The sequence below is a fragment of the Dysidea avara genome, chromosome 3, assembly GCF_963678975.1.
Source record: "Dysidea avara chromosome 3, odDysAvar1.4, whole genome shotgun sequence".
Taxonomy (NCBI): domain Eukaryota; kingdom Metazoa; phylum Porifera; class Demospongiae; order Dictyoceratida; family Dysideidae; genus Dysidea; species Dysidea avara.
This window is the reverse complement of record NC_089274.1, coordinates 6,973,357-6,999,480: the sequence shown is the minus strand read 5'-3', so window position 1 is coordinate 6,999,480 and position 26,124 is coordinate 6,973,357. Positions and strand designations below refer to the sequence as shown.

Genomic DNA, 26,124 nt, shown 5'->3' with positions numbered 1-26,124 from the left:
TACGTTTGCCCTCCAGTGCCTAACTGGTAAACTAGTTATGTCACGTGTGCCTATAAGTGTATGTATAGTTACAAATGGTCTAGCCATACATTACACAGCAAATGAAAAGTTGATAGTTCACAAAACACCTATATAGGAACGTTACTTGGCTACAAAATAAATCATTAAGATAGAAGAAATAGTATGACATTACGCTTGACCCTGTCACCTACATACACTTGTTTGGATTTGGATTTTAAGACAGCCACAAGGCTGATACAACACAGGGGGTGCAACTGCACAACCACAAATAATAAGCACAATACATTGTAAATAAAAGTTATATGATTGTCAAAATGTTCGGTCCTGCCGATAGAAAAATTAGCTTACAAAATCAGTGTAATGTATGTGTATACAGATACTATATGCATGTGAAAAACTGTCACTATATAAAGATTGCTAACAGCATAGCTGCAAAAAGAATGGTGTAAGACATTGTGAAGAAGGCAGCACCACCGCCAGTGTTAGTATCAGCAGAATCAATGGTAGTTGCAACCGTCATAAAATTAAAGACAGGATCTGCTTCATCATTTGCTGGTGCCTGGCGACGACGTCTCACAGATCCTCGTCCAAAGTCATTGATTGCCATAGCAGCCCTTCTAGCTTCTGCGGCACAGTCATCTCCGTCAAAGTCTTGCACAGCTTCATACAACAACTCAAGATTACCTGTATCAACATTCAGTGAATATCAATGGAAATGTACTTGTTAACTATTTACCAGTGGAAGCAAAGTTTGCTATGACATTGCACTTGCCACTGCTGTCCCTGACCACATCTGAATCAGTTATCACCTCTTCTAAACGACTGCTAGTTGCTACATCATCAAAAGCATCCGTATACACTTCAAGTCCTTCATCATCAACATCTACACTAACTCCACCACCTGTAGGGGAATCATTATGTTGTAAACAATTTTGCCTATTAAAGATTCCTTAAAGTTATAACACATTTTTTACAATTATTTTTTAAATACAGTGGCATTTTATAGAGGAGATTATCTATCTATTTATTTATTTATTAAGGCTTTACAGCACAAGTGCTGAAGGTCTGTAGGACAACTGGTCTAAAGACTAATCAGGTCAAGTGTGCATTTTATGCTCTTCCACACATTTATTCAGGGAAATTATCTGTCTATACACTTTTCTGAACCTGGATGCATGTAGTTTAAAGCAACATGACTTGCAGAGAAATGGGGGTCCCCCTCTCCACTAACAGATGAACATATCTATGCATAATCAAGTACATGAGTCTATCTGAAACGTCTTGATGTATCTACTTCAGGTCCGAGTCTAATGTGCTCAAAATTTTGTCCATAATGTTTTCAGGAATTTCCCTAAATTTTCAATTATCAGTGTTCCCATTATGCTTGCACAGCAGGGGGGTAGGACATGATGTCATAACGCATACAATTTTTGCATAATGTAATTGAATTCCAATGATAATTGCATGATAAAAAAACTAATGTACTAGTTACTTACATCATTGTAGACACCAAAGTCGATTGCATTTACTACTAGTGACTAAGAATACAGCAAACAATAACACAGGTACCTGAAAATAAGATCAGATTTTATTCTAAATAATGTCTATTGCAAAGTTCATCGTAAAATCGCTGGAGCTCAATGAAGCTCATCACATGAAACGATTTCTACACTAGTGAATTACTTTTTCACAGTTTACTAGAACTATACCCTATGCTAAAAATGTACAGTACGCAAACGTCACGCAATTATTGTGACGTCATGTCCTACCTCCTATGCTTACACAGTATACTTCTAACATTTCTTATACCAATTTTGGAAAATTAAATCAGTGAATGCTCTATTAGAGTATTTTCAAAAAGACATGGTTGACATGCTCTAAGAGAGCAGTTACACAAGTTTTTCTTGACTCTAATAGAGTAGCAACCTATCTAAGTGTACACTTGATTATTCCACTTGTAAATGCATACTTACTATCACAAATGCACCAATGCATGCAAACAAAGATCTGCAGCCAGCTAGTATTAGCTATAATTTTATGTAAATAAAGTTCATTTACATTAATTTAGTTTTGCTTACTTCACACAAAAATATTTTCAAATGAAATTTTTATCATGAAAATTCTTCACATGAAAATAAAGTAAATTATTATGCCTTGCAGATTAACTGACAAGCCATAATGCACACAATAAATTGAAATTCAGTAACACCAAAATAAGTTTTATCTGCATATTGGTCATGTTACTTTTCAAGGACACAGCCTTCATACATGCATTTTAAATCAGGTCACCTAAGGAAGGCTGAAGTGGGCATGTGACAGACAAGTGTGTATTACACAGGAACTAAAAAACCTGGTTTCATGCACCTTTAGCTTGATTGTGCTGCAACGGAACATACCAAAATTCCTCAGGGCATTCAATTCCAAATTTTAGATAAATTCAAACTGCTATTCAGATATATATATATGTGTGTATACAACTTTCACAAGGCAATTCAATTTGTCGTCATGTCTATAGGTTAAGCTGCTTATTGGAAAAATCTGAAAATCAGTCAGTATGTAGGCAAACCATCATACAGTGCAAACTTTTGTTGTTTGAAAATAATAAGTGTAGAAAGTGTAGCAAACGAGCAATCAAAATGCTTTAATTGAGCAGTCACTCACAGTGCAAAAACAGGTGCTTTATTGGTGGATTCTGTAACTACATGCCAATGACAATCTCCTGCTACCAGTTATTCAACTTGCTTAATTTCTATATACCTATAAAAGAATTTATCCAACTTGGGCAAATATATGAAAAGTTTACAGTTCAACAGCTCTAGCAAAGAGAATTCTAGAACATACTCTGTTGTAAACGTACAAAGACTGAGTGCTGTATTAGAGCATATGTTCCTACTAATTACAAAATAATATGCATCCCATATTCTTATATTTATATTTGTCAATTCATGTAAAAGTGAAATACGAATAAACATTGCAACCACAGCAAGTACATTAAATACCTTACCACAAATAGGACAACATCCATCTGATGGCATGATCCTGTTGTTACAGTTACGACGCATGGTACATCGACTACTGCTACGTACTCTTGCACAATGATCACTGACAGTTCTGCTCATTGGCATCATGCATTCACCTGTAAAAGTATTCTTTATGTCACAACATAGAAATAGGAATTATGTTGTATAATCTGCAGCATCCACCAATAACATATCAAAGCAATTGTATAGTTTGCCATTTATTCATCAAAAGAAACTTCTAAATTATGCATTATGTAGGGTATGCATCTCTCTCTCTCTCTCTCTCTCTCTCTCTCTCTCTCTCTCTCTCTCTCTCTCTCTCTCTCTCTTTTCTCTCTCTCTCTATTGTGCCCTTGATTGTGGAGTTCTCCACTATATAGTACATTACCAAACTGCATGAAAGAAGTGAAATTCACACACAAATAACAGCCAAGTTGTGATAAAAGGATGTGGCAATTTAAAGCCTGGGTGAAAAGATGGCAACCAAGAAATGGTCGCAATAATGTTAAAGCTAATAATGGCTATGCACTATTAAACTTTATTAACACAACAGCTATTTCTTGTCTGCCACCTTTGATTTCTTTTTTAGCCAGGATTTTGAAGGCTAAAACATTTTTTCATATGTTGGATATCTATGTTAGCATAAAATTTGCAAGAATTAATTAATACTTAAAATATACCAATTTTTTATTTACCTCTGTAATCAAACCGTACATCTGGTTGGATCCTTAGAGCACAGATAGTTGGGTAGGTAACACCATCAGTTCCACACACCTGTGTAGCATGCACATATGCATGTACAGTAATAGATGCAACTTTGATTCACAGTAAGCACTTTTCACCAGAAAACAAAATGTGTAGCTACTTACAGGTGAATCTGGACAGTCTGTACGATTGCAGGGACCTTGGAATCGCACTTGAGTGTCACTTTGTTGTATCAAATGACAGAGGCTTGTGTAAGTGCGGCCATTTTCACCACACACTTGTGATGCAGCACCAGATGTTTCCGTACATCTTAGACGAGAGACATTGACTGTAAAATACAACAAAAAAAACCTAATGACATTCTGACCATATGCAAACAAGAGCTGCCCAGTCTGCTGTCTGGGAAAAACAAAAACAAGTGAGGACACTAACAATCTATCAATATGCTGCCTGTTTGTAACCATGCACACATGCAATACAATTAAAACGCAATACTATGTGACTGGATCTGCAAGAATCCCACATGTTAGCACAAGCCTAATTTTACAGTAGAATGCAATAAACACAATGGGTAAAATATTTACAAAATTGAAACAATGCCATAAATTTGAGCGCTTGTTTCACAATGAAGGAAGGTGATATTGGCAAAAACCTTGATAGTATCATGATGCCAAAATCAAGAGGAGTTCAAAAATCTTTGTTTGGTGTCAGGAGATGGGAAATATGAGCATTAGTCTGCGTTGCGTTGGACGAGTGTTTTGTATTGTTTTTTTTCCTAACATTTTCACCTTCACCCTGGTTGTTGGAAGGGCCTGGAAGACAAAATTTACCCAACAATTGAATCACCAGTGCATGGAGAACCCGATGTGTAAGTTACATCTCAGTAGAGGACTACATTTGTAAGTTATGACCATTTGATTATGTGCCTGTAGTTTATTTTGCATATTGTCACAGTACAAATCGACTTTTCTGTTGTAACTTTGAAAGTTCTTGACTTTCAGAACTAAAACTTCATTTGAGTTTTCCTTTGGCTACCTAGATAAAAATGTAATAAATGAAAACTGCACTAACATGTGGAGTTCTTGCAGATCCGGTCACACGCACACTACATAATAGTGTAACTGTAGGATAATCTTACCACATTTTCTCAAGTCCTCTCCATCACAACCTCTTCTACTTGAACATGAGGCAGATAATGGTATACAACGGTATCCATCCTCACAAGGGTAAAGGTTACAAACAGTCTATGGAATGACAGAAAGTCAATGAAGACACGCCAATGTTGCGTACATAAATCACATGATGCATATTATAATCCATTACATATACAAATTTGCGATGCTCTTTAGAATAAATTGTTTTATGGGATATATTGATCCATGTAGTAATTATAGCACATGACCTTAAGTACTTTACATTGTAAGTGAGGGACAGTGTTGGGCAAGTTACCCTTTAAAAGTAACTAGTTACATATTACATATTACTTGCAACTGAACTATTTAGTTAGTTACATATTACCCATAGAAAAAAGTAACTATAATAATATTACATATTATATTACTTTGTGTCCACAGCCTTAAGCTGTCACGTGCGAAACTACCACTTTATCACGTGACATAATTGCGTTGTTGGACAATGTGCAAATCTTGTTTATAAGTAAGAAGCTGGTGAATAAGCTTCACTCAGTTGGCTTCATTACTTCGTAGTGGCTAGGTGTTACTCAGTGGATTACTAACAAGATTAGTAACTTCGTTACTTGTAGTAATAATATTACGTGATATTAGATTCGCTACAGTAACTATATTACTTAAGTAACGCATTACATTTGTAAGTGAAGTAACTTGAGTTATATTACCTGTTTTTCTAGCGTATTTTGTTATATTACTTAGTTACCACAAAAGTAATAATATTATGTAACGCGTTACTCCCAACACTGCTGAGGGAAGAATGGTAGTTTCTGTCAAGGCAGGTTTAGGATGTAAAGTTTGCATATGTAGAAGAGATAAAGTTTTATGGTCATATAAAGGTGTATGGACATAATTGTACATTTTGAAATCCATTAATAAACCTCTCACCACCATGACTACCGTAAGGTGGAATCAACTATAGGCATCACTTTGTAAGCACCTCTAACATCTGTTTATTATGTTTTAGTAGCTGCTACACATATCCTGTAGTAGTCATGCCCTTAAGTAAATGGGAACAGGGATAAATGGGTCCCCCACACAGGTAAGATGATGTCATCATTTATTTTTGATGGTCAATAATAAGCATAGTAACTTTAAAGTGACAGTGGCATTATTAATGAAGAAAAACAAAAGATTATACAAAAGCAACATGCATGCTGCTACTTTCACACATTTCAGATCAATGGTGTCATGTTGCACTGTTAGTATATTTCTCCTGAGAAACACACTAGTAGAGCGGCTAAGCAAAAAAAATCGTTCACTGTTTGATAAAAGCACCAAACTTGGTACAAAATTTGCTTAATTCATACTATTTCATATTAGATACGGTGCCATTAAAATTACCAATCATATCATGCTCAAACAATCTGAAAAGTAAAATCAATAGAAAATGTATTGGGAAGCCATAAAAGTGCTATGAGTTGTCTCAGTGGTAAATATACTGAAACTTTGCATCTGAATAGACAAGCAAGGGATACAAAAGCTGATCAAGGGAGGTATCCATCCAGGTCATTAGCTTGCCATGTTAAGAAGCAGGGAGGGTCATGGTATGTGAAGCCACAGATGTACGATATATTATTTCTATTGGACCATGCCTATACTTTTAACACTGAAATATTGGCTCCATTAGAAGTGTTTAAAAACAGGTTATTTTACCGCATTTTGAAAGATTTTCTGATTACACCTGTAAATTTGAGATACATTCATGCTATTTAACCAAAAAAGATTTTAAATGCACTTGCACGGCTTCCTGACCAGCTAGAAATGGGCTTATAACTTAATTTTAAAGTTCCAAAACATGTCCTAAGGCAATGATTTTGACATGGCACCGTATCTCAAATGATTTAGTATATCCTACTCAACTTCCACAGAAAATTTGGTGCTTTTATCACAAAGTGAACGATTTCATCAAAATTTGTTGCTTAGCCGCTCTACTACACATATAAAACCTTACTTAATGAACTGTTTCACATATATACACTACATTGTATCAGCACTACACAAATTCATGTGATTTTTATGTATGTACATACCTCTCGTGTGCATGCTCCTGAGACTATTTCGAGCCCTTCAAAATCATCTTCAACTGCAGCACATCTGCTGGGGTATGTGCGTAGATTGACTGCACACACTGGAGCAAAAGGCATCCTGCTGCAATCTGGTCCATCATCATCATCGTCGTCATCGTCATCATCGTCGTCATCATCATCATCACAGTCACGATCTGTGCACACCACTCTTCCATTCAAACATCTACAAGTGTTACATTCGTCTTCAAAGGTCTGTCTATGGCCAACTGCATTTCCATCAACTGTACATGACTGAGTGCCAGCATCAGCTACGTATGGGCATCTAACTCTGCTGCAGAATCCAAACTGTCCATTACTGCAGCGACAACGTTCACATATGCTATTCTCAACAGTGATGCCATCATCATCATGGTCAATTCTATAGTTACGACCATTGATGGAGACTACACAGGATACTGTGAAGCACAAAGATTATCATAGCAGATCATTGAAAGGGTATATTTACCAAATCTCCTGCAGTCCACTCTACTAGGCCTTGTTACTCTTGAACCAGGGATTTCTGATCCATTATTTGGGAATACACACCAACGCTCTAGACGGCTGGTCTGTCGTAATTCATATGTACCATCATCATCTTCACATTCCAGCACAACAGTAGAATTGGGATCTCCAACTGGACGACCATCATTTTCAAAACATGGCCCTAAAATGATTAAGAAATGACTCATTACACATGTACAACTAAGTCCTCCTTACTGGGTAATGAAAAGCAGGAGTGGAAACAAAATTATACTGAAATCATATGGAGACATTCAATCTTAAGAAGCTCTAGACTTAAGGGTTGCTACCACTTATAAGGTGTATATTCTTATTCTGTGTGTTATTGTCATTTTAATGCCAGGTGAAACATGTACGTAGGGGATTAATTGTAAGCATTAGTTCCATTAACAATCTGGATTAGATAGGATGTGAAGGGTCACTATGAAACACAGCTATGCTGTGATGCCATCATATGTTTTGTATTGGATCCCTACTTCATTGTTAACTTTAATTAGTTTTTATTATAGCATACAGTGTACACATGTGCATGACTGCTCTATTAGAATATCATGTATTTTGTGCATAATAGGTATGTAAGGAATTAGGAATTATACTGGCATTTTGAGGTGATTATAAAGCTTTAACAGTTGTAGATTGCTTAATTCGATCAAGATACTCTAATGGAACAGTCAGAAATGGTTAATGAATATTATTAGAAAGCAGTCACACAGAAATGAAAACTCTAATATAGCAACCAGCTAAAAAATAGAAACTGAACATCAATAAAAAATATGCGTATGAGTGTGTTTATAACTATATAATATTCACAGATTGTGCTAGAACACCTTCTAGTCATAAAAATGCAAAGAAACAGGTACTTAAGCTTGCCTGTTCTGTTTTGACATCTGTAGACTGGACCATCTGCATCACTGGCAGCCCTCATACATGCTTGTCCATCTCCACATTCAAGACCATCAACATCCTATAGTATCAAATATAAGAACACATGTACCTGGATGGATCTTTTATGTGTGCATTACCTGCATTTCACGGAACCGAAGAACTGATAGAAGATACTCTTCGTCATCATCATCGTCATCATCATCATCACCGTCGTTGTCGTCATCGTCGTCGTCGTCGTCGTCGTCGTCGTCGTCATCATCATCATCATCATCATCATCATCATCATCATCATCATCATCATCATCATCATCATAGTCATCATCATCATCATCATCATACAAATCCTCGGGAATACATAATCCACCATCCGGAATGGTCACTACAAATAATTAACCACAAACATTTAAAAGTCAAAGACAGAATCACGGTGATACTTCCAGTGGAATCAAATACTGGTTATCTTTTAACTGAAATAACAAAAAAATAATGAAGCACTTAAAAAAGAGTCTACTCTATAACACAATTCTCTAATCCACCTGATATAGTTATCCTAACCCAGGTACACTACTGCTCAAATGTAACGTTGCTTCACATGAGTGCAAACGATTAACAAATTTGCTAATTGAAGGGCGTGGCACCCATTTCGTTTGCAAGTCTGCAATACTTGCAAAAGACACCAACGTTGAAACCAGGTCACTACTGCTGACCCGGATGACCCACTGGGTCAGACCCAGATTTGACCCGGATTAATTAAAGCCGAGACGTGTTTTGGCTAGTCTCGAGCGAGCGAACGAGTCTACATTTTGAGCGTTCGATTCGTGTTGAGTAAATATTGCAACTTCAGCCTAGCTGTAGGTTGAAGACCAAAAAAAAAAAAAAAAAAAGGTCTTCACCTACTGACAATAGCTACCCCTCACCATAGATACCCTCAATTTCGTGCTACACACTACACTTACTAACAAATGAGCGTGGCTGAGCGTATGTTGGTAATGTGATAAGTGGGCGTGGCTCGCGAAAGAGCTACGCGATAGCGTTTATAAGTTTCCACGTCGTCAAACGAACAATTTCGTTTCTCACGTGATCCAATCTGGGTCAGACCCGGATAAATTGTAAACCGGGTCAGACCCGGATGACCCGGAGAAAAAGTGACCCGGATGACCCGACCCGGTTTCAACGCTGAAAGACACAGGTGGCACACCCTTTAATTAGCAAGTTTAGTAATTGCTTGCACTTGCACGAAACGACATTACATTTGAGCGGTACCGTAATATGGATAACAAATGTGTTCCAGTACTCAGTAATGTACACCCCCCCAAAACATCTTTGCTGTAAAAAAAGGTGCGTCCAAGAAACTACAAGTATCTGTACTCCTAACAGCTCAACTGTAGAAGAAGAGTCCATGAAATTAACTGGTAACCGAAAGAGCTGATATCTGGAGCGGCCAAGAATCAATGTTACTATAGCTGACTATGATTACCAAAGATTTACCAAGTCCATGCAAAAATACCTTGGCTGCAAATAAAAGTAACTGGCAACCAAAACAGCTGATATCTGAAGCGGCCAAGAATAAAAGTTAAGTTGATACAACTAACTACAATTATTAACTTGCAACATCGAATCTTAATCATTCAACTGTGTTCTATACATTCACCCTTGCTACATCCTAAATTAATTCTTTGTAACTCTAATTGTCTGGTAATTTGGCAGCCTTTTTCAATAGTCAGTGTAAAGAAAAAAAGGCGGCCAAATTACCAGCCAATTAGAGTTACAAAGAATTAATTTAGGATGTAGCAAGGGTGAATGACAGTCGAATGATTAAGATTCAATGTTGCAAGTTAATAATTGTAGTTAGTTGTATCAACTTAAATTTTATTCTTGGCTGCTTCAGATATCAGCTGTTTTGGTTGCCAGTTACTTTTATTTGCTTGTTTTACAGCCAAGGTATTTTTGCATGGACTTGGTAAATCTTTGGTAATCATAGTCAGCTGTAGTAACATTGATTCTTGGCCGCTCCAGATATCAGCTCCTTTGGTTATCAGTTAATATCATGGACTCTTCTTCTACAGTTGAGCTGTTAGGAGTACAGATACTTGTAGTTTCTTGGACGCACCTTTTTTTATAGCAAAGATGTTTTGGGGGGGGGGGGGGGGGGGATATCACAAATTTTTGTCAGTTATATAATTTATAGACTCAATGTTCAAGCCATGGGGGTGTATGATGAATTCTGCCTTGTAGAGGTGTTGCGACCAAACACAAATCTGCTGATAAGTGGTGAGCATATAACATACAATCCTATAGTAGCTGTTAATTTTTATTATGACAAGATCCAGTGGAAATTACTACGATTTACTGATCAGGCCAAGTAATGGCTATAGTCAGGGTTATCAAAGATGTGTGTACAGCACTTATTTTGCAAAGCATGCTTTTCTAGGTAATATTGGGGAATGCAACCATCTTGAAATAGCAACTCTGAGATTGCATGGGATCTAGGAGTGCTTTCAGACAGAGATTTAAATATTCAGCTATATTGTTCGATGATTGTTCTATTAGAGTATTTATTGCCCGACTGTTCTATTAGAGAATATCAATCATTCTGTACTTTTCAATGAATAAAACCTGCTACGGCCACTGCCATAGTGGCCGTAGTGTCTTGCGGACAACTTATCAACTTGGTTTGTCACTCATAGAGCAAGATGCTTTGCTGAGGGTTAAAAAAGAGATCACATACATCATACTATTATTTTTATTTCACTACATACACATGCTTACACATCAAATACAGGCACAAGACACACACAAAAGATGCAAACACTATACACGCATGTTCACACACATACACCACATATTGGTTGTGCTTGATGTAACAAGTTAATATCACATCTCTTGAAATGCTCTTGTAGTTGTAGGTGAGCTGGTAGTACCCTTACTACATGTTAAAAAGTCTTACAGAAAAGATAATTGTGTTGTACATTCTGTTTAGTGCCCATTTATTACACATGTCACTCCATATATAGTTAAGCCATGAGGATCTACCAGCCTGGAATATTGATTTTTTTGTATATACATTCTCTTTTTAATTCAGTGACTGCTAGATTGTCATCAGAGATATCCAAGCAAGTGTCTTTGGTGTTGCGACCAATGTTCCAGGTTAGTTGAATGTGTGTTTAAGGTTAAGTTCAGTGTCTGCTTGTTCTTTTACAGGTCTCACTTAATCTTGTGTCGTCATGCAGACATCCATGAAATCTATAACAGCATCTTGGGCCTGGCTGAGTCAGTACTTTAGGGACAACTGGGTGATTTCTTGCTCAAGGAAACAATAACATCAGAGATCACAGATCATTGCTAACAGGCTACCACATATCATTGTATCACGAATGTCACATGACATCCTGTTTACCCTACAAATTTGCCTCTACACAGATGCTCTCACTATTGGAGCCGCATGATACACAGAAAAGTAAGCTGTGTGGAAAAACCCCACTACACAGTCACCGGCAAACCATGAACCACATTCAAGCAATCCGTTACAAATTTTGTTGCACCACGTTATGTGCATAATGATTAATGAAAGCCAAGCTCCATGGTGCAGTATTGGAAATAAATAAGTTCCACCTGACTGACAAGTGACAATTATCACTTCACCTATTTAGGGATAATCTCTTGCCTGTTAAACACCTTAAGTGAAAAGTGAACACACGTGATACGCGATTTACATTATTATTGATGGCAGTCCATGTCTTGAAAGGGAAGTACAAATAATAATTAAACATTTCTTCAGCAGTGCACAAACACAAAAAATAATTCAGCAGTGCACTAACAATTCTTGACAGCTTATACTAAAATAATAAATACGCGTATCGCGTTGTAGAGCCATCACTAAGAACAAGTTTCACCATAGATATTAAATACGGTTCCACCCTACTGACAATGATCACGTGACCTATTTAGGGGAATCTCATGGAAAGTCCCTGTAACACGTCAAGTGAACACATGTGATACGCGGTTTAATTATTGATGGCAGTCTCATGTCTTGAGAGGGGAAGTATGAATGATAAACATTTGTCATATTGTAACTAGATTTAAATGGAGTGGTGAAGCGTCTTTAATTTGAAACTAACATACGTACACCGCTTGAAGAAGTCGAATGGATATTAAAAGTCAAGACTGGTGTACTCAGCTTCTTGTGGAGGTTCAGCAACGAAAAGAGGAGTGGAGGTTCAGTAATGAAACGAGGAGTGGAGGTTCAGTATAAACGAGAGGAGGAGTGAAGAAAGATGATCGAGGCTAGTATGTAAAGTGCCACATCGCCTCACACTGATTAACCACAGCAGTACTCTTGCGTGGCTTCGTTGTTTGTTGTCCTTTTCTCTTTTAAGGTCTACAACTATGTGCATCCGGGGAAGCCATTCCATATCTCTTACAGATCATCTGATGCTTCCCCAGAATTGGGCCTTGTAAGTGGCCCTAGGGACTTTTAATTGTCCCCATTATTGTTGTTTCAGTTGTGTCCAGCACACATGCCTTTTGTGCTGGGGGTGGTAGGCGGGAATAAAATAATTAAAATATATATATATTTTTTAATTAACCACGTGTATGCGATTGGTTTTTAGACTAGCTGTCAGATGTCTGCACTGACTAGTGCAAATTCGCTGAGACCAAGCTGAAAACTTCTGATAGTACCAACTTGAGTAGCAGCAAATACCAGTATTATCCGGCTTGGAATTATCTCATGGATGGATTGTCAACAAGGTGTACACGTACAGACCAAATAACTTTCAGTCAGTATTGTCACTCTATAGTGCCAATTTAGAAGTCCTGGTCCTGGAACTGTAGGTGGAAGAAGTAAGCTAATGTTAGGCATTCCAGTATCCGAGATTTTTAAATTAAAAAAATTCTCCGTATATTCCCCAATAGAACCCTGGCACAAAATAACAACTCATGTTTAGCTTGGAATTGCTCTGTAGTGCGAGCTCCAATGAGGATGAAAATCGCTATGGGGTTTGTCCACACGCTGATCATCATGAAAATCTTAGTTTTGTCGTGCGTGTTACATATAAGTAAGTTTTGTGTTGTTGTGAAATCTTTTCAATCCTGGTAATGTATGTAGAATACTTTAAAACTTTAAAAAACATGCTGTCGGATGGAAGGTAGTCACTGGTGCTTACTTTAAAGTGCATAGTTACTTCGCTCAGGTTAGCGATTTTCAGCTCCAGAGTAATTTTCTGATGGCTGTGTCATCAGCTCAAAAATACAAACCACTTCAAAGTCGGCATAACAATGCTGTAATTAAACTTAGGTATTGTTGCATCATTGTGGTACCTCCACTTTAGTTGTTTACCTTTATAAGTTGTTAACTTGATGTTTTTACTTACTTGAGATAGCCACTTGCCTATGGGTATACACCATTGTATTGAGAAGTGTGCAATAGGTGAAACAAATTTGCTCACCACAAAGCATACAAAGATCACCGAGATCTGATAAGACCCCAAGTTACTCTCATTACATGTACAAACTTGCAGCTAGAAGCAACTGCAGTTTCAAGGCAGTCCAGATTGCTAGATGGCTTCCTGATTCAATTGTGCCATTTTTCCTTTAAAATGTATGGGGAGCCCCGGAGAAAAAATATACCTTTTTTAAGTAGTGTGCATGCCTAAGCAGCTAATTCCAACCCAACAAACTATATATTTCTGAGATCGGCATTCAATACTCTATCTATTGAGCATAATAAAAGTCCATTTTCCAAAATTTAAAAATCAGGCTGGAATGCCTACTAATGTACATGATGCTTGTACAAAACAATGTATACTTAATCCGCATTGCATACTGGTCTAAATAACTAAATATTATGTACAGTGAAACCTGTCTACTGTGTAGTAAGGTCGCTGCCGGGCCAACTTGTAATCCTCAAATGTGTCATTTGTGAAAAGTGACATAGATTTTGGGCGTGTTGTATTTAATGCCTGCCTGTCAGTTTTTACAGGTAATCTGGTCATAGTATGCAGTAGCAGTTGTATGTGGTCAATACATAACTTTGGACCAGGTAGGAAGTCATGAATTTCCTTACATCAAGAGTAAATAATGGAGAAGAGAGTGTCTAACTGTACTATAGTCTAGTAAATATGAGCCCGTAAAGTCTTATGGCTTTCGCGGTAAGGCATTAACGTGCACTGTAGGATAATTTTGCTTACTAACCAAGTGTCGATAACGTCAATTAACAACTGGACCTTCTTACTAAACGGCCGCATGGCCCTCATCACATGTGCATTTCGATTGTGGTATTTTCTTATGGAAAATGGAAGCTCAAGGAACGCCGTCGAGAAAACGAACAAGGCAACGGTTTTTATTTGAAGAAGTTGAAAGAACCTTTCTTAATGAAGAAGATGATGCTATTACAGAAGGATTTTCCGCAGAACAGTTAGCATCGTCAAATGAACCTGACATTGAAGACGAGAAGGAAGACCGTGGAGCGGCGAGTGTGATCGATATCGATGAACCGGATGGCCATGAAGGCGTTGGTAGGGAAGAAGGTGGCAACAATTATGACGAAGAAATACAGTTAAACGCTGTGGAGAATCTCAATTCCGAGAGGGGTGCTACCTCCAGCAGCAATGCTGATCCACCATTCGTCCAACAAGCCAATATCCTTCAGTCAGTGTCTTTAAGTCTGGTGGATACCTTTCCAGAACTGAACTTTTCAATGGCTACTGGAAGTGAACAACCACTGTTGCAAATAAGTCAGCGGCATTTGCATAATCATCCGCCATTTGGAATGCTATCTCGTGTTCTGATAACTGTGGAGTACAACTACTATACTGCTTACATTATGATGAGAAGGTGGGAATCAGGTAGTTTGACAAGCCTTGATGATTTGTACATGGTATGCTTGAAATTTTCTGTTAGATCTCAGTACAAGTTTTGTCCAGGAATAGATCCTGAGAAATATGAAACTGAATACCGTGCTGTTATTGGTTTTCGTGTTAAGAGTGTCCGCCAGACGGAGTTTCCCTTTGCAAGAGTTGACTCGGTTAAATGTTTGCTGTGGTTTGAGTTGGCACCGAATGCTAAAGTCAGTGAAAAGGCCTCTACTGAAGTCCGTTGTGGATTCTGCAAGCGCTTGATATCAGACTTAGAGTGTCAGAAGAGGAGGAAAATATCCGAAAGTCCTTCAAGGAAAGTTAAACGACAAAGTGCATCATCCAGAGCAAGATTGTCATACATGTCTCCTGCCAGCCAACTGAAAAGGAGACAAAATGCCCAGTATGCACGTAATTCAACAGCTAGGAAATTGGCGAAGTATGCAGAAAATGAGGTCACGTTAAATGAGGAACAACACGACGAGATGTGTTCTATTGTTGAAAGAACTAAGGAGGATGATTTAGAAAAGTTGGTGAAGGAAGGAAATGAGCATGGTGTGGGAAATCTGATGAAAGAGATTTGGTTTACTGATAAAAAACGTCAATCTCAACAATTCGCTAATGATCAAGCAGCTAATGGTAAGTGTTGGTGTAGCTACATCCATAGCCTCTTACATTCTTTCTTGCAGCAACTAGTAACAGAGGAAACCGATGGAGCTTAATCACCATTAGAATGGGTAAGGGAATACTTCTATTGTGCATCTAAATGATAGTACTTTTGCAGCCCTGGCTATATACTTGAGAAGTCCTGCAGCATATGAGGCACTCAAGAGTTTTGATATCCTACAGCTTCCCTGCCAGTCAACATTAAAGGCTTACACTGGTGCTTTTATGCATGATCCTGGTGCCAGAAGTGACTGTATAGCAGATCAGGTGACTCACTATGTCGCCTTCAAAGAGCAGTCTGTTAAGGACGGAAAGCAAGAACCAAAGGCCGATAGAGTTTTAATTTTTGACGAGGTCAAGGTTGCTTGCCAAATGCTTTGGAACTCCAGAAGCAATGCATTGATGGGACTTGCAATGACGGCAAAAGACCAGGCTTCACTGAATGATGTTTACAAGCTTCTAACTGATCCAGTTGATTCCAAGCAAACATCTTATGTTTTACAGTTCCTTTGGCGTGACTTGACGAGTGGGTACGACATACTTGGGCCATACTTCACATCATCTTCCACTGTTGATGCTAAATTTGTGATGTCGTGTGTTTTAGAAACAATCAGGTTGTTTCAATTCCATGGTTTTAAAACCAGTTTGGTAGTGTGTGATGGCGCATCTAGTAACATTTCAGCCATAAAGGCTTGTCATGGCTTCCATGGTGCTTATTCGCTTAATGAGCAACTGGAGGATAAACACAAGATTGAGCCTTGGACGATCAATCCTTTCAACCCGCCTCAAAGATTATTTTGGCTCATTTGCCCATCCCACCAGGTATATACATTGTGTTGGGTTGATGTATTCATACGTGTCATTCTTTAGTTAAAGAACATGATAAATGCGTTATTTTCATCCAAGGATGGTGGTACTAAAGAATTTAGGCGTGGTGACAGAGTCTCTTTTGGCTGGAACACAATCACTGATCTGTACAAGCGAGAGATAGCTAGGGTAGGCCAAGGATGTACTAGAATGGTGCCACGCTTAAAAGAGGCCCATTGCTTGCGAGATGCATGGACGAAGCTTAATGTTCATCCAGCCAAAATCATGCAGGTATCGTATATTATGTTGGTAAATAAATTATAAAAACATATTATGGTTAATTAACATTTACTTACCTTCCTTCTTTAGCAAGAGAATGTTTTGATGGAATTGTATGCTTACATACATCAAAATCCACCTCCAAATGATGCCAGTACTACATCTGAAACTCTGTCTTATTTGGAGGCATGCAACAAACTATTTGAGCAAGGATTTTTGAGCCATGATCGCATTCACAGCATGGATTCCAAAGTTCTAAAGAATATACAAGACGGATATTCTTATTTTTCAAAGTGGCTTACTTATATTTTAGATCAAGGTAAGCCGATACTACAATTTATTTTTATATCACAATGTTTTTTTTTTTTTCAGATCCCAGTTTCCAGCATACTAGTGTTACTCAGAAATCCTTTTTGTCTTGGCAAAGTATGTGTACTGGTCCCTACATGCATACATACACCCCACTACACTACACACATGTATGCACACACACCGCTACGCACATTACACACTCACACATGCACATTATACACTACACACCCATTTCTTCACCTTGAATGTATAGCTTACTTTTTCCATTTTACATTTTTAGCCTGGGATTTGCTGCGTATAGATTTCTATGGTTTCAAAGCATTCTGCGAATGGTTTTTGACAGCATACCCAACATATTTTGTCTCACCACTACGGATATCTGGTTCTGCGGTGGAGAGCCTCTTTAGTCAATATAAACACATTGCCGGAGGTAAATTGGATGCTGTCAATTACACCACTGCTAGAGGTGCACATCTGATGAAGCAGATTGTTTCTGAGCACCACAGTGGTGCAGGCTACCGTGACCAGAGCATTTCCATTGCAGAATTGGGACTAAAGAAAAAAGTTTATAACAAAACTGAAAGCAGTAACAGATCTTAACTATTGTAGTTGAATTAAACTGTTCATGTACTTATGTAGTTAATTTAGTTTCCAGTTTTGTGCGATGTATCAGTAAAGTTGTACGTAGGTTCACATCAACAGTAGACGCCAATCCTTTTTTTGCTGCAATCTGCTGCTTTGTTGATGAGATGAACTCCTGTATCCGCGTGTTGCATAACTTTCGCACTAGGACATCATACACTTTGTTAACTGCTATTTTAGAAATGGTACTGAAATTTGGTAATCGCTGTTCCAAAGCAGCTTGAAACATTTCTTGAATGTCTGAACGTGATGCAAGAATTTTGTGAGCGACCTATGAAAAAATTCACATTTGACAAAGTTAGGTATTTGGGAATGTAGCTCACCTGAACTAAATCAGAGCCATTTTCCTCTAACCCATTTGAATTGACCACTCCTTTCACACAATCATCAACAGCCTTCAAAAATGGTATAAAAGTGACATGGGGAAAGTACATAAATCCCTGATCTCGGTACTTTAAATATTCTGGAACGTTTGATTTATCTTTTGTATTGATAGCTTGTAGTACAACAATTTCTTGAGAAATACAATCCCTTTGCTCATCAGAACAGCTCCTGATTTGCTTATAATGCAACTTGAGCATGTCACATATAGCGGCTCCACCAAATCGATAATAAACATCATTGCCGTCTGTGTATTCTCTTGATGTTGCAACTGCATTTGTAGCTTTTAGTGATTCTTGGAAACTCATTACCCGTTCTAAAAGCACTCTGTAAATGGTTGATGATACTGTCATCATTACTGGGTTGCTCTTAGGAACTGGCACACTATTATTTGAACAGAAGTGCAACCAAGCATCCCTGGCATTGCTAACATAACATCCGGGTAGCTCTTTCAAATTAAGCACTGCAATATCATGCTCTTCACTCAACAGAAATGCACTACATTGGTTATACCAGCTTATTTGAAAATTCAACATCGGGTCTGACGTCTTCTTGCAGTCGACATACAATTCAGTAAAGCACTTACGATGACAAGATATCAGTGTAGCCAATAACTGTTCTCGAGTACACAGCACTTCTGCTAAACTCTTCAAGCTATCTGCCAGTAACTGCTGCTTTAAATCGTCCCTCACAGCAGCTGCCAGGATCGAGTCATTGGTTGAATCCAAATAATTTATCAACAACTTGCGTTCTTTGACATTCATTACTTTAGTCTTTCGCTTAGGAAGTGGCTCGTCCGATGTCTTAGTTCCCTTCTCGCATTCCCCTACTGTCGCGCCTTTACTATTATGAACTGTTTCACTTGAGGCTTCGCTACTAGCAGCTGCCACTTCTGTCTCTTTTATCACCGAAGACTTCTTTCTCTTCCTTGTCGCTTTCACTGGAGCAGGAATGGTTTCCTCTTCACGATGCACTAAAGAATCCTGTTTCCTGGAAGCGAGCCTCGAAGAGCGTCTGGTTTCACTTGTCGCCATTTTAAACAATTACGCTCCTGGGGCCTGCAGTTGTACACGGGCGCCGTTCTATCTTGTATTGAAAGTATATTAATGCCTTAGATACAATTGACGTCATTTCATTAACACTTGTCGGCTCTTTTTATGCAAAGCCATAAGACTTTACGGGCTCATATTTACTAGACTATAGTACAGTTAGACACTCTCCTCTCCATTATTTACTCTTGCTTACTTACATACAGAGGAATTGTGTTATCTTGTGTATTTTTTTTATAGTTCTCAATTGTCAACTGTACATGGATCAACTGTAGTGATATCAAGGGTGTAGTGAATTTCCAGGTCAGTCTATGTAAGTACTAAGGAATATAGTTGTTTATTATTTCTGGATCAGGGGTGCTGTTATGATGGTACCAAACTAATACCCCTGTCAGTTTTCATGCCGTGCTTATAAAAATGTTTTCATGTTAGGTATATATTGGTAATGCCCACTTATTAATTTTTGTAGGCCAATTATGTCGTCAGATATCCAAGCAAGTGTCTCTGGTGTTGCGACCGATGTTCCAGGTTAGTTACTTGTGTGTTTAATTTAAGGTAAAGTTCACTGCCTGCTTGCATGTTCTTTTTCAAGTCTCACTTAATCTTGTGTCATCATGCAGACATCCAAGAAATCATCACTGGTGTTAAAACTATTTTTAGTAATGTCTTGATGTTGATTGAAGTTGTGTTACATGCTGTAATAGCATTGTTGTATGTTTACCATAATGCAAGAAATTTTCATGGATTTTGCGGCCATCTTATCCATGACATTTGAATATTGTGCAAGTTGTGTGCAACAACCAGCCACAACTCATATACACAGTCACCGGCAAACCACAAACCACATTCCAGCAATCTGTTACAATACAGTCACTGCCAAACCACATTCCATTACAAATTTTTTTTGTACCATGGTATGTGCATAATGGTTAATGAAAGTCACAACACAAACTCCATGGTACACACTACATAGAGGTGGTAACCCCTATAGGCTTGTTGCCTCAATTTTGTATTCACCTTGACCTTTGTGGTTAATCTATTAAAAATTAAATAGAGAAATTGAAGATTATGCTTAAAACACCTTCCCTAGTGACTTCGTTCTTTACACCTTGTTTATAAGGCATCTGGAAATTATGAACGCTCTTCACACCTTGTTTATAAGACATCTGGCGATTATAAACACTTGCATGGGGCATGGCACTAAATTGAATCTAAAAGATTTCTGCTTAAAATGCCATCCCTAGGGAACTTACGGTTCTGCACGTTTTCACAACTTGTTTATCAGACATTGGGGCTTGTGTCCACATCGTGTCTTTGTCTTTAGCGTATGGACAAACCAGAATTAGATAATGACAGTGCTAGATGGACTGTACAAACACGGGTATGTTGACTGGTATAACGTGATGCTAGGTGTAACATAAGGAAAGTGAAATACACCTATTTTTTATTTTAGTGAGGTCGCAAGACTATAATGACTCCCAAAGATTTTTTAAAAACGTAACGCAATACAAACCTATTGAGAGATGTTGCATAATCTTGCGAAACTCTCCCTACACGTAAATAACTCACAGTAGTGGCTGCGCGTCTTTTATATGGGCGTGCGCTTTGTAGTTTCTTGGCCGCACGACTCACTACCGTGAGTCTTGATAAGAAATAATATCTATGACAGCATTTTTTTTATGCTCACCAGGTCACAAGACTCAATCTTTTATTTCTGCACACATAGATATCCTTTATTGTGCCCACAAATTAAATTGCATTTTTTTTGTATTTTATACCAATATACAAGACTCCCTATCCTTCTAGATAGCAAATAAACAATAATAATTTGAAAATATATGAAATGACAGGTTTTTGCTCAGCCCTGCAGTCACATGTATGTATGTCACATGTATAGTCATAAAATCTGATTACCTTCTTCACATTCAAGCTCTCCAAGTTCTCCACTTCTAACACACACTTCATCATCATCACAGTCACTACAAGGGTCCTCCATGGGCTCTACAGTAACACAATACTTACCATCAGCTACAGTGTTTACTGCACTGGTTAATGCTAACAATCAATGTTGAATTGTGTCATACAAAGCTCAACTTACTGGTTCAAATAGTAAAAAAATAATCACCACAATAAAACATGCAATCCAGCTGCAGTGCTTTACAGTTTGAAAAACACACGAGTGACTATTGTGCCAGTAGCTATCTGGCTTAGCCAATTCACACAAATTACACATTCACACTGTCCACACCATTCATTGTAACATCTTTTATGTGTACATATGCTATGTATATGACTCATTGTTACTGTGATTGGAACTGAATGGTGTACAAATGTGGTCCATCTATACCAAGTTACGTATCTTTGTAGTATGAAATAACTCACCCTGACAGCCTTCTATACATTGTAAACATGTTTCATTAGCAACTGGTCTTCTGACACAGGTACGTCCACCACAATCTCGGACAGTATCTTCCAAACTAGGACATCGGTCACCATCATTACTACCATCATCTATTACACAAATAACATATAATTGTATTCTTGTTTCAAATGTTAAGTACACATACACTGGCATCAATTATAAGCTTGGTTAAACTGTCACTAAGGAATAAAAGTTCTTTTCAGGTGAAGCAAGCATGCAAGACTGTATATATAAAGCATTTGTGACCAGATTTTACAAAACCGAATCGCACATCAGGCAAAATCAAACTAACACCTCCAGTCGATAGCTACACTATTGTACTAGTAGTTTTGACACTCAGTACCACTCAAATTACTCGAGGCTAGTTTCAACAGATGTCTTTTCTGGGTGGTGTGTAGAGCTCGAGTGGCAGTCCTGCTTGGCAAGAACCAGTGATTTACTGGCGGACAGCCTGATAATGTTGGCCAGGCATTTTTTTCTGTGGATTTTGCTACATATCAGCCACTAAGGAGCCAGCACAGCCCTGTAATCTGACTCCAATCGTGGTCTGCCTCCATTTTGAGGTCTAGCCCTTGCCCACCCCACCACCCCCCACCCCCCACCCCACCACCCCCCACCCCTTTGTGAGCACTCGTGATACTACTTCGCTCGTCCAACTGCTCGGATTTTCTATCTTATTTGGCAGGAAACTCTACAAGCAGCTACAAGTTACTGGAAGTAGCCTGAAAGGTAATAGATTGATGCATCTTTTGTGTAAATTTCATACGTGTGCTTGCTATCCTTGGACAGTTATGCTGGCTTGAATTCTTTAAAACCGTTTATCTCGAAACTTCTGATGTGCTTGTTTTTCCAAAATCCAGTCACATTTCATTTCCAGCAGATTCTACTAAATCACCTAATCAGTCATCCCTTTCTGTTTCATGGTGTTTTACGAACCCTTATCCCTTGTTTTAAATATCCAATTTCTATATAGGTAGTCATTTTATACCCATTCACAGTACTGTTATACAAAAATAATTATCATACATACATAACATGTGGTTCAGGATTGAATTACGTACTATGCTCCATACAGGGAACCTTGAAGAAGCTATATATACTAAGGATTATATTATCAAACTATGCAAGGTATCTATCTACAGTTAACAAACTCTCCAAATTAAGGCAATCAATTAAAAAAACAATAGAAAAAACTTCCATAATAAGAAAAAATTATTTTGGTCCTAACAGGTCTGACTCCATTTTCAAATACAGGCATAAAGTTTAGTGTTCCAAATCAAGAGATTCCATCTGTCCTGCATGTGTGCAGGACCTGTCCATAATCTAACATAAACAAGCATTGTCCACCTAAAATATTATTTTATCCACCTGTCCATAACACCTATGAACATGTTTTGCTTTAGGAACAAAATAACTTTATTCGTGTGACTTAGCATATCATGTGACTTAGCATGAGAAAACAATACTGTAGAGTGCAAATATGTAGGAGTTTGCAGCATTCCATTACCAAAAATATAGGAAGTGTGTAATGATCAGAAGTACATGTATCTATAGACTATATAGTTCATATTACCAAAGTACAAAGTGTTAACATACACAACTGAAGAGCTGTCATGTAGCTAATAGATAAATTCATGAACTGCTATATAGTGGTGATGAACCAACATAGAAATCTCAGCTCTCTTCACCTTTAACTATTACTATTACATCATTGCAACACCTCCTCTTCAGTTATTATTACATCTTAGATATAGTACTATATAGCTTCCCATATCCTAAGTACATATCCACTATAATATATATTATGATTTACCATCACACGAAATTTCTCGTCTTGTCATTGTTCTATCACTGGTCCTGTCACCGGTAACTTCATCAACACAAAAACAAACTAAGTCACTGATACACTGCTCCTCATCAAACTGATCTCCATCACAATCAAGATAAGAAAACCTGTCCATTTGCTGCAGCTCAGGACATGTTGGTCTATTTGTGTCACCAGTGTCTGTACATGTATGTAACATTACTGACAGACAGCTGTAGCTAATCACACTGTACCTTGTGTCTTGCACTGTGCAAAGAACACTGCAATTAACACCACTACAGAAGAGATGTTCAAATTGCAGGCATAACCTTAACAATTATTCTATTGGTGCCAATGCATGAACTGAGTATGTAGTTAGCTTTAGTAAACACATTATAGACACAATGACATAGCCAGCATGACAGCTGTATCTACTGTAAATCAGGAAATTTTCGGCATAGAAAATTTTCGTCTATTAAAATTTCGACGCAACATATTTTCATCGCTAGCATGATTGACGAAAATTTTTTGACGGAATAACTATATAGCTATACGTTAATATTTGTATGTGTTATAGTTGAAAATAATTCGTCATTTTCATCGGGTTGTATGCAATCACTGGACTGGACTAGTGGACTGGACTGGTGGACTGGACTGGTGGACTCAGTTTTTTTTGTTTGTTTTTCATTTTAGCACATATTTGGGCAACTGGTCGTAGCTATTACTACATTGAATGTAAAATATGCAGGTGAATCTGTCTACTTGGTACTGTCTGTTATCTTAGAATTGTGTGCAATTCTCTTTCTCTTGGCATAATCTGTATTGTACGACTACCATTTGTCTTATCATGAAGTACAAACCATACAGTACATGTGTATGTAGTGTTGTAGTATCCATGCAAGTTATAGTCATGGAGTCAGCTAAATTAAGTGGCGACAGTTAACTGTCTTGCTATTCAATAGCTGATAAAAAGGTTCTATAGTTTTTGCACAACGGCAATAACAAGTGAAATCACATGCACAAGATTTCAACCAATCAAATTGATCCATTTTGAACTTTAAACTTTAATTACCGCATGTGACTTCTGTTTTAGATTTGTTGACATGCAAGAACTATTAGAACCTCTGTACATAGCTGAAGCTGGGCAATGTTGACAAGTCTGGCATGATCACACCTTTCTTTGGTTTGTGTGTGGGTTTCTTTATGTGTGGGGGAGTGGTCTAACTACATGAGACTAACATACTTTCAACCAGTTGCCCAAATATTTGGTTAAAAAGGGAAAATACCTGAGTCCAGTAGTCCAGTCCACCAGTCCAGTCCACTAGTCCAGTCCAGTGATTGTATACAACCTTTTCATCGATACAGCCAGCAACGAAAATTTTTTGACGATGAATTTTTCCTGATTTACAATACCTAACTGCTTAGTGAGGTTTCATCATTAGTCTGCTAGCTAGCCCATGCTGCTAGCTAGCTATAGCTCATGCATGATGTGGCACGTATATCGCGGTTTTCCAAGTTGCTTCTTGCAATGCAAAGCGCTATGTGCTAATAGTGTCAGTATGTGCAGTTCTTTAAATGTACATAACTGCATCTGTAATGTTCTATGGCTGTCGAGTTGTATGCGTAAGCATGCTAAGCATTACCTCTGATGTACCAACTTGATTTTTGACATTTATTTCTTTATCAAATCCTTAAAAAATCCTACTGCAGCTTAAAATTTTAATATTTTAGATTACATATCATTTACTACTAGTAGCACCAGATCATCATCACACAACAAATTAATGGCTGTTTTCTCTCCAAGAAATTACATAATGAATTTATATTTCAGAAGATTACCCAGACTTTGGAACTCTTTACCTACAATTGATCTATCCCTTCCAATCGATGTGATTAAGAATAAAGTTAGGAATATTTTATGGCATCATTTTGTACTTAATTTTGATTCTGACAACTATGCGCTATACGGAGTTGCCTACAGCATGTACACATTTACAAATCAGTTTAGTGTGCATGTTTTTACGAATAGCGACTCTGCAACGGCAGAATGGTGAATGACCCAGTTATTTAAGCAAATACACTGAACTATATCTGCACCACCTCAGCCGGGGTGTCTGTAGCTAGCTAGCTACCATTAGCAACATCCCAACAACACGAAAACTTTTTGTGAATCACGTACTGAATGGATAACCGTATAAATCCAGTACAGTGCAGTATAGCACCGGCCGGGCCCAACATGATAGCGCCGGAACCCTCGAGCGTATAGTCTCGCGTAGCCAGACCACTATACTGACCACTACACTACATGCACTGATGAAAAGAAAAAAGTAGTGGTCTGGCTACGCGAGACTATCGAGCGTAGTGTATAGATACGTACCTGAAACTTGGAACTTCATCTCTCTTGCCCGGGTCAACGACAACCGATCTTGACGAGAATAAACAACAACAAAATTGAAGTGCAGCCTTTTAAGGTATTGCGGAATGACTTTTAAGGTATTGCGG

General features: G+C 38.0%; 3 protein-coding genes across 4 annotated transcripts; 1 reads left to right on the top strand and 2 right to left on the bottom strand.

The window, feature by feature from the left end:
- Positions 1 to 213: 213 nt before the first annotated feature.
- Positions 214 to 26,108, bottom strand: LOC136249144 (uncharacterized). The gene is made up of 15 exons (XM_066041087.1): positions 26,000 to 26,108; positions 23,877 to 23,918; positions 23,632 to 23,823; positions 21,779 to 21,907; positions 21,311 to 21,397; positions 8,544 to 8,785; positions 8,392 to 8,485; positions 7,469 to 7,666; positions 6,967 to 7,418; positions 4,885 to 4,990; positions 3,911 to 4,074; positions 3,737 to 3,815; positions 3,026 to 3,157; positions 758 to 922; positions 214 to 705 (listed from the first exon to the last, which is right to left on the bottom strand). Exons 1-15 carry the CDS (start codon positions 26,016 to 26,018, stop codon positions 425 to 427), a joined length of 2,382 nt encoding a protein of 793 aa, XP_065897159.1. The 5' UTR covers positions 26,019 to 26,108; the 3' UTR covers positions 214 to 424.
- Positions 10,561 to 20,394, bottom strand: LOC136249148 (uncharacterized). Of its 2 annotated transcripts, XR_010698087.1 has the most exons (3): positions 18,290 to 20,394; positions 17,692 to 18,237; positions 10,561 to 17,647 (listed from the first exon to the last, which is right to left on the bottom strand). XR_010698087.1 is itself a non-coding variant. In XM_066041092.1 (2 exons), exons 1-2 carry the CDS (start codon positions 19,379 to 19,381, stop codon positions 17,956 to 17,958), a joined length of 1,374 nt encoding a protein of 457 aa, XP_065897164.1. In that variant the 5' UTR covers positions 19,382 to 20,394; the 3' UTR covers positions 10,561 to 17,955. The 2 variants fall into 2 exon arrangements, 1 of the variants encoding a protein (XP_065897164.1); XM_066041092.1 differs by having other exon boundaries at positions 10,561 to 18,237.
- Positions 14,477 to 18,430, top strand: LOC136249142 (uncharacterized). Its single transcript, XM_066041086.1, has 7 exons — positions 14,477 to 15,899; positions 15,950 to 15,997; positions 16,045 to 16,748; positions 16,797 to 17,024; positions 17,103 to 17,331; positions 17,385 to 17,438; positions 17,605 to 18,430. Exons 1-7 carry the CDS (start codon positions 14,699 to 14,701, stop codon positions 17,922 to 17,924), a joined length of 2,784 nt encoding a protein of 927 aa, XP_065897158.1. The 5' UTR covers positions 14,477 to 14,698; the 3' UTR covers positions 17,925 to 18,430.
- Positions 26,109 to 26,124: the final 16 nt, after the last annotated feature.

Bases quoted from the DNA above. Each gene is read 5' to 3' on its own strand.
- LOC136249142 (XM_066041086.1), top strand. From the start codon at position 14,699: ATGGAAGCTCAAGGAACGCCGTCGAGAAAACGAACAAGGCAACGGTTT. The intron at 15,998-16,044 runs GTAAGGGAATAC...GTACTTTTGCAG, and splicing joins CTTAATCACCATTAGAATGG to CCCTGGCTATATACTTGAGA. The intron at 17,332-17,384 runs GTAAGCCGATAC...TTTTTTTTTCAG, and splicing joins TACTTATATTTTAGATCAAG to ATCCCAGTTTCCAGCATACT.
- LOC136249148 (XM_066041092.1), bottom strand. From the start codon at position 19,381: ATGGCGACAAGTGAAACCAGACGCTCTTCGAGGCTCGCTTCCAGGAAA. The intron at 18,238-18,289 runs GTGAGCTACATT...ATTTTTTCATAG, and splicing joins ATGGCTCTGATTTAGTTCAG to GTCGCTCACAAAATTCTTGC.
- LOC136249144 (XM_066041087.1), bottom strand. The intron at 3,816-3,910 runs GTAAGTAGCTAC...CATGCTACACAG, and splicing joins CAGACTGTCCAGATTCACCT to GTGTGTGGAACTGATGGTGT. The intron at 3,158-3,736 runs GTAAATAAAAAA...ATACTTTTACAG, and splicing joins TGTACGGTTTGATTACAGAG to GTGAATGCATGATGCCAATG.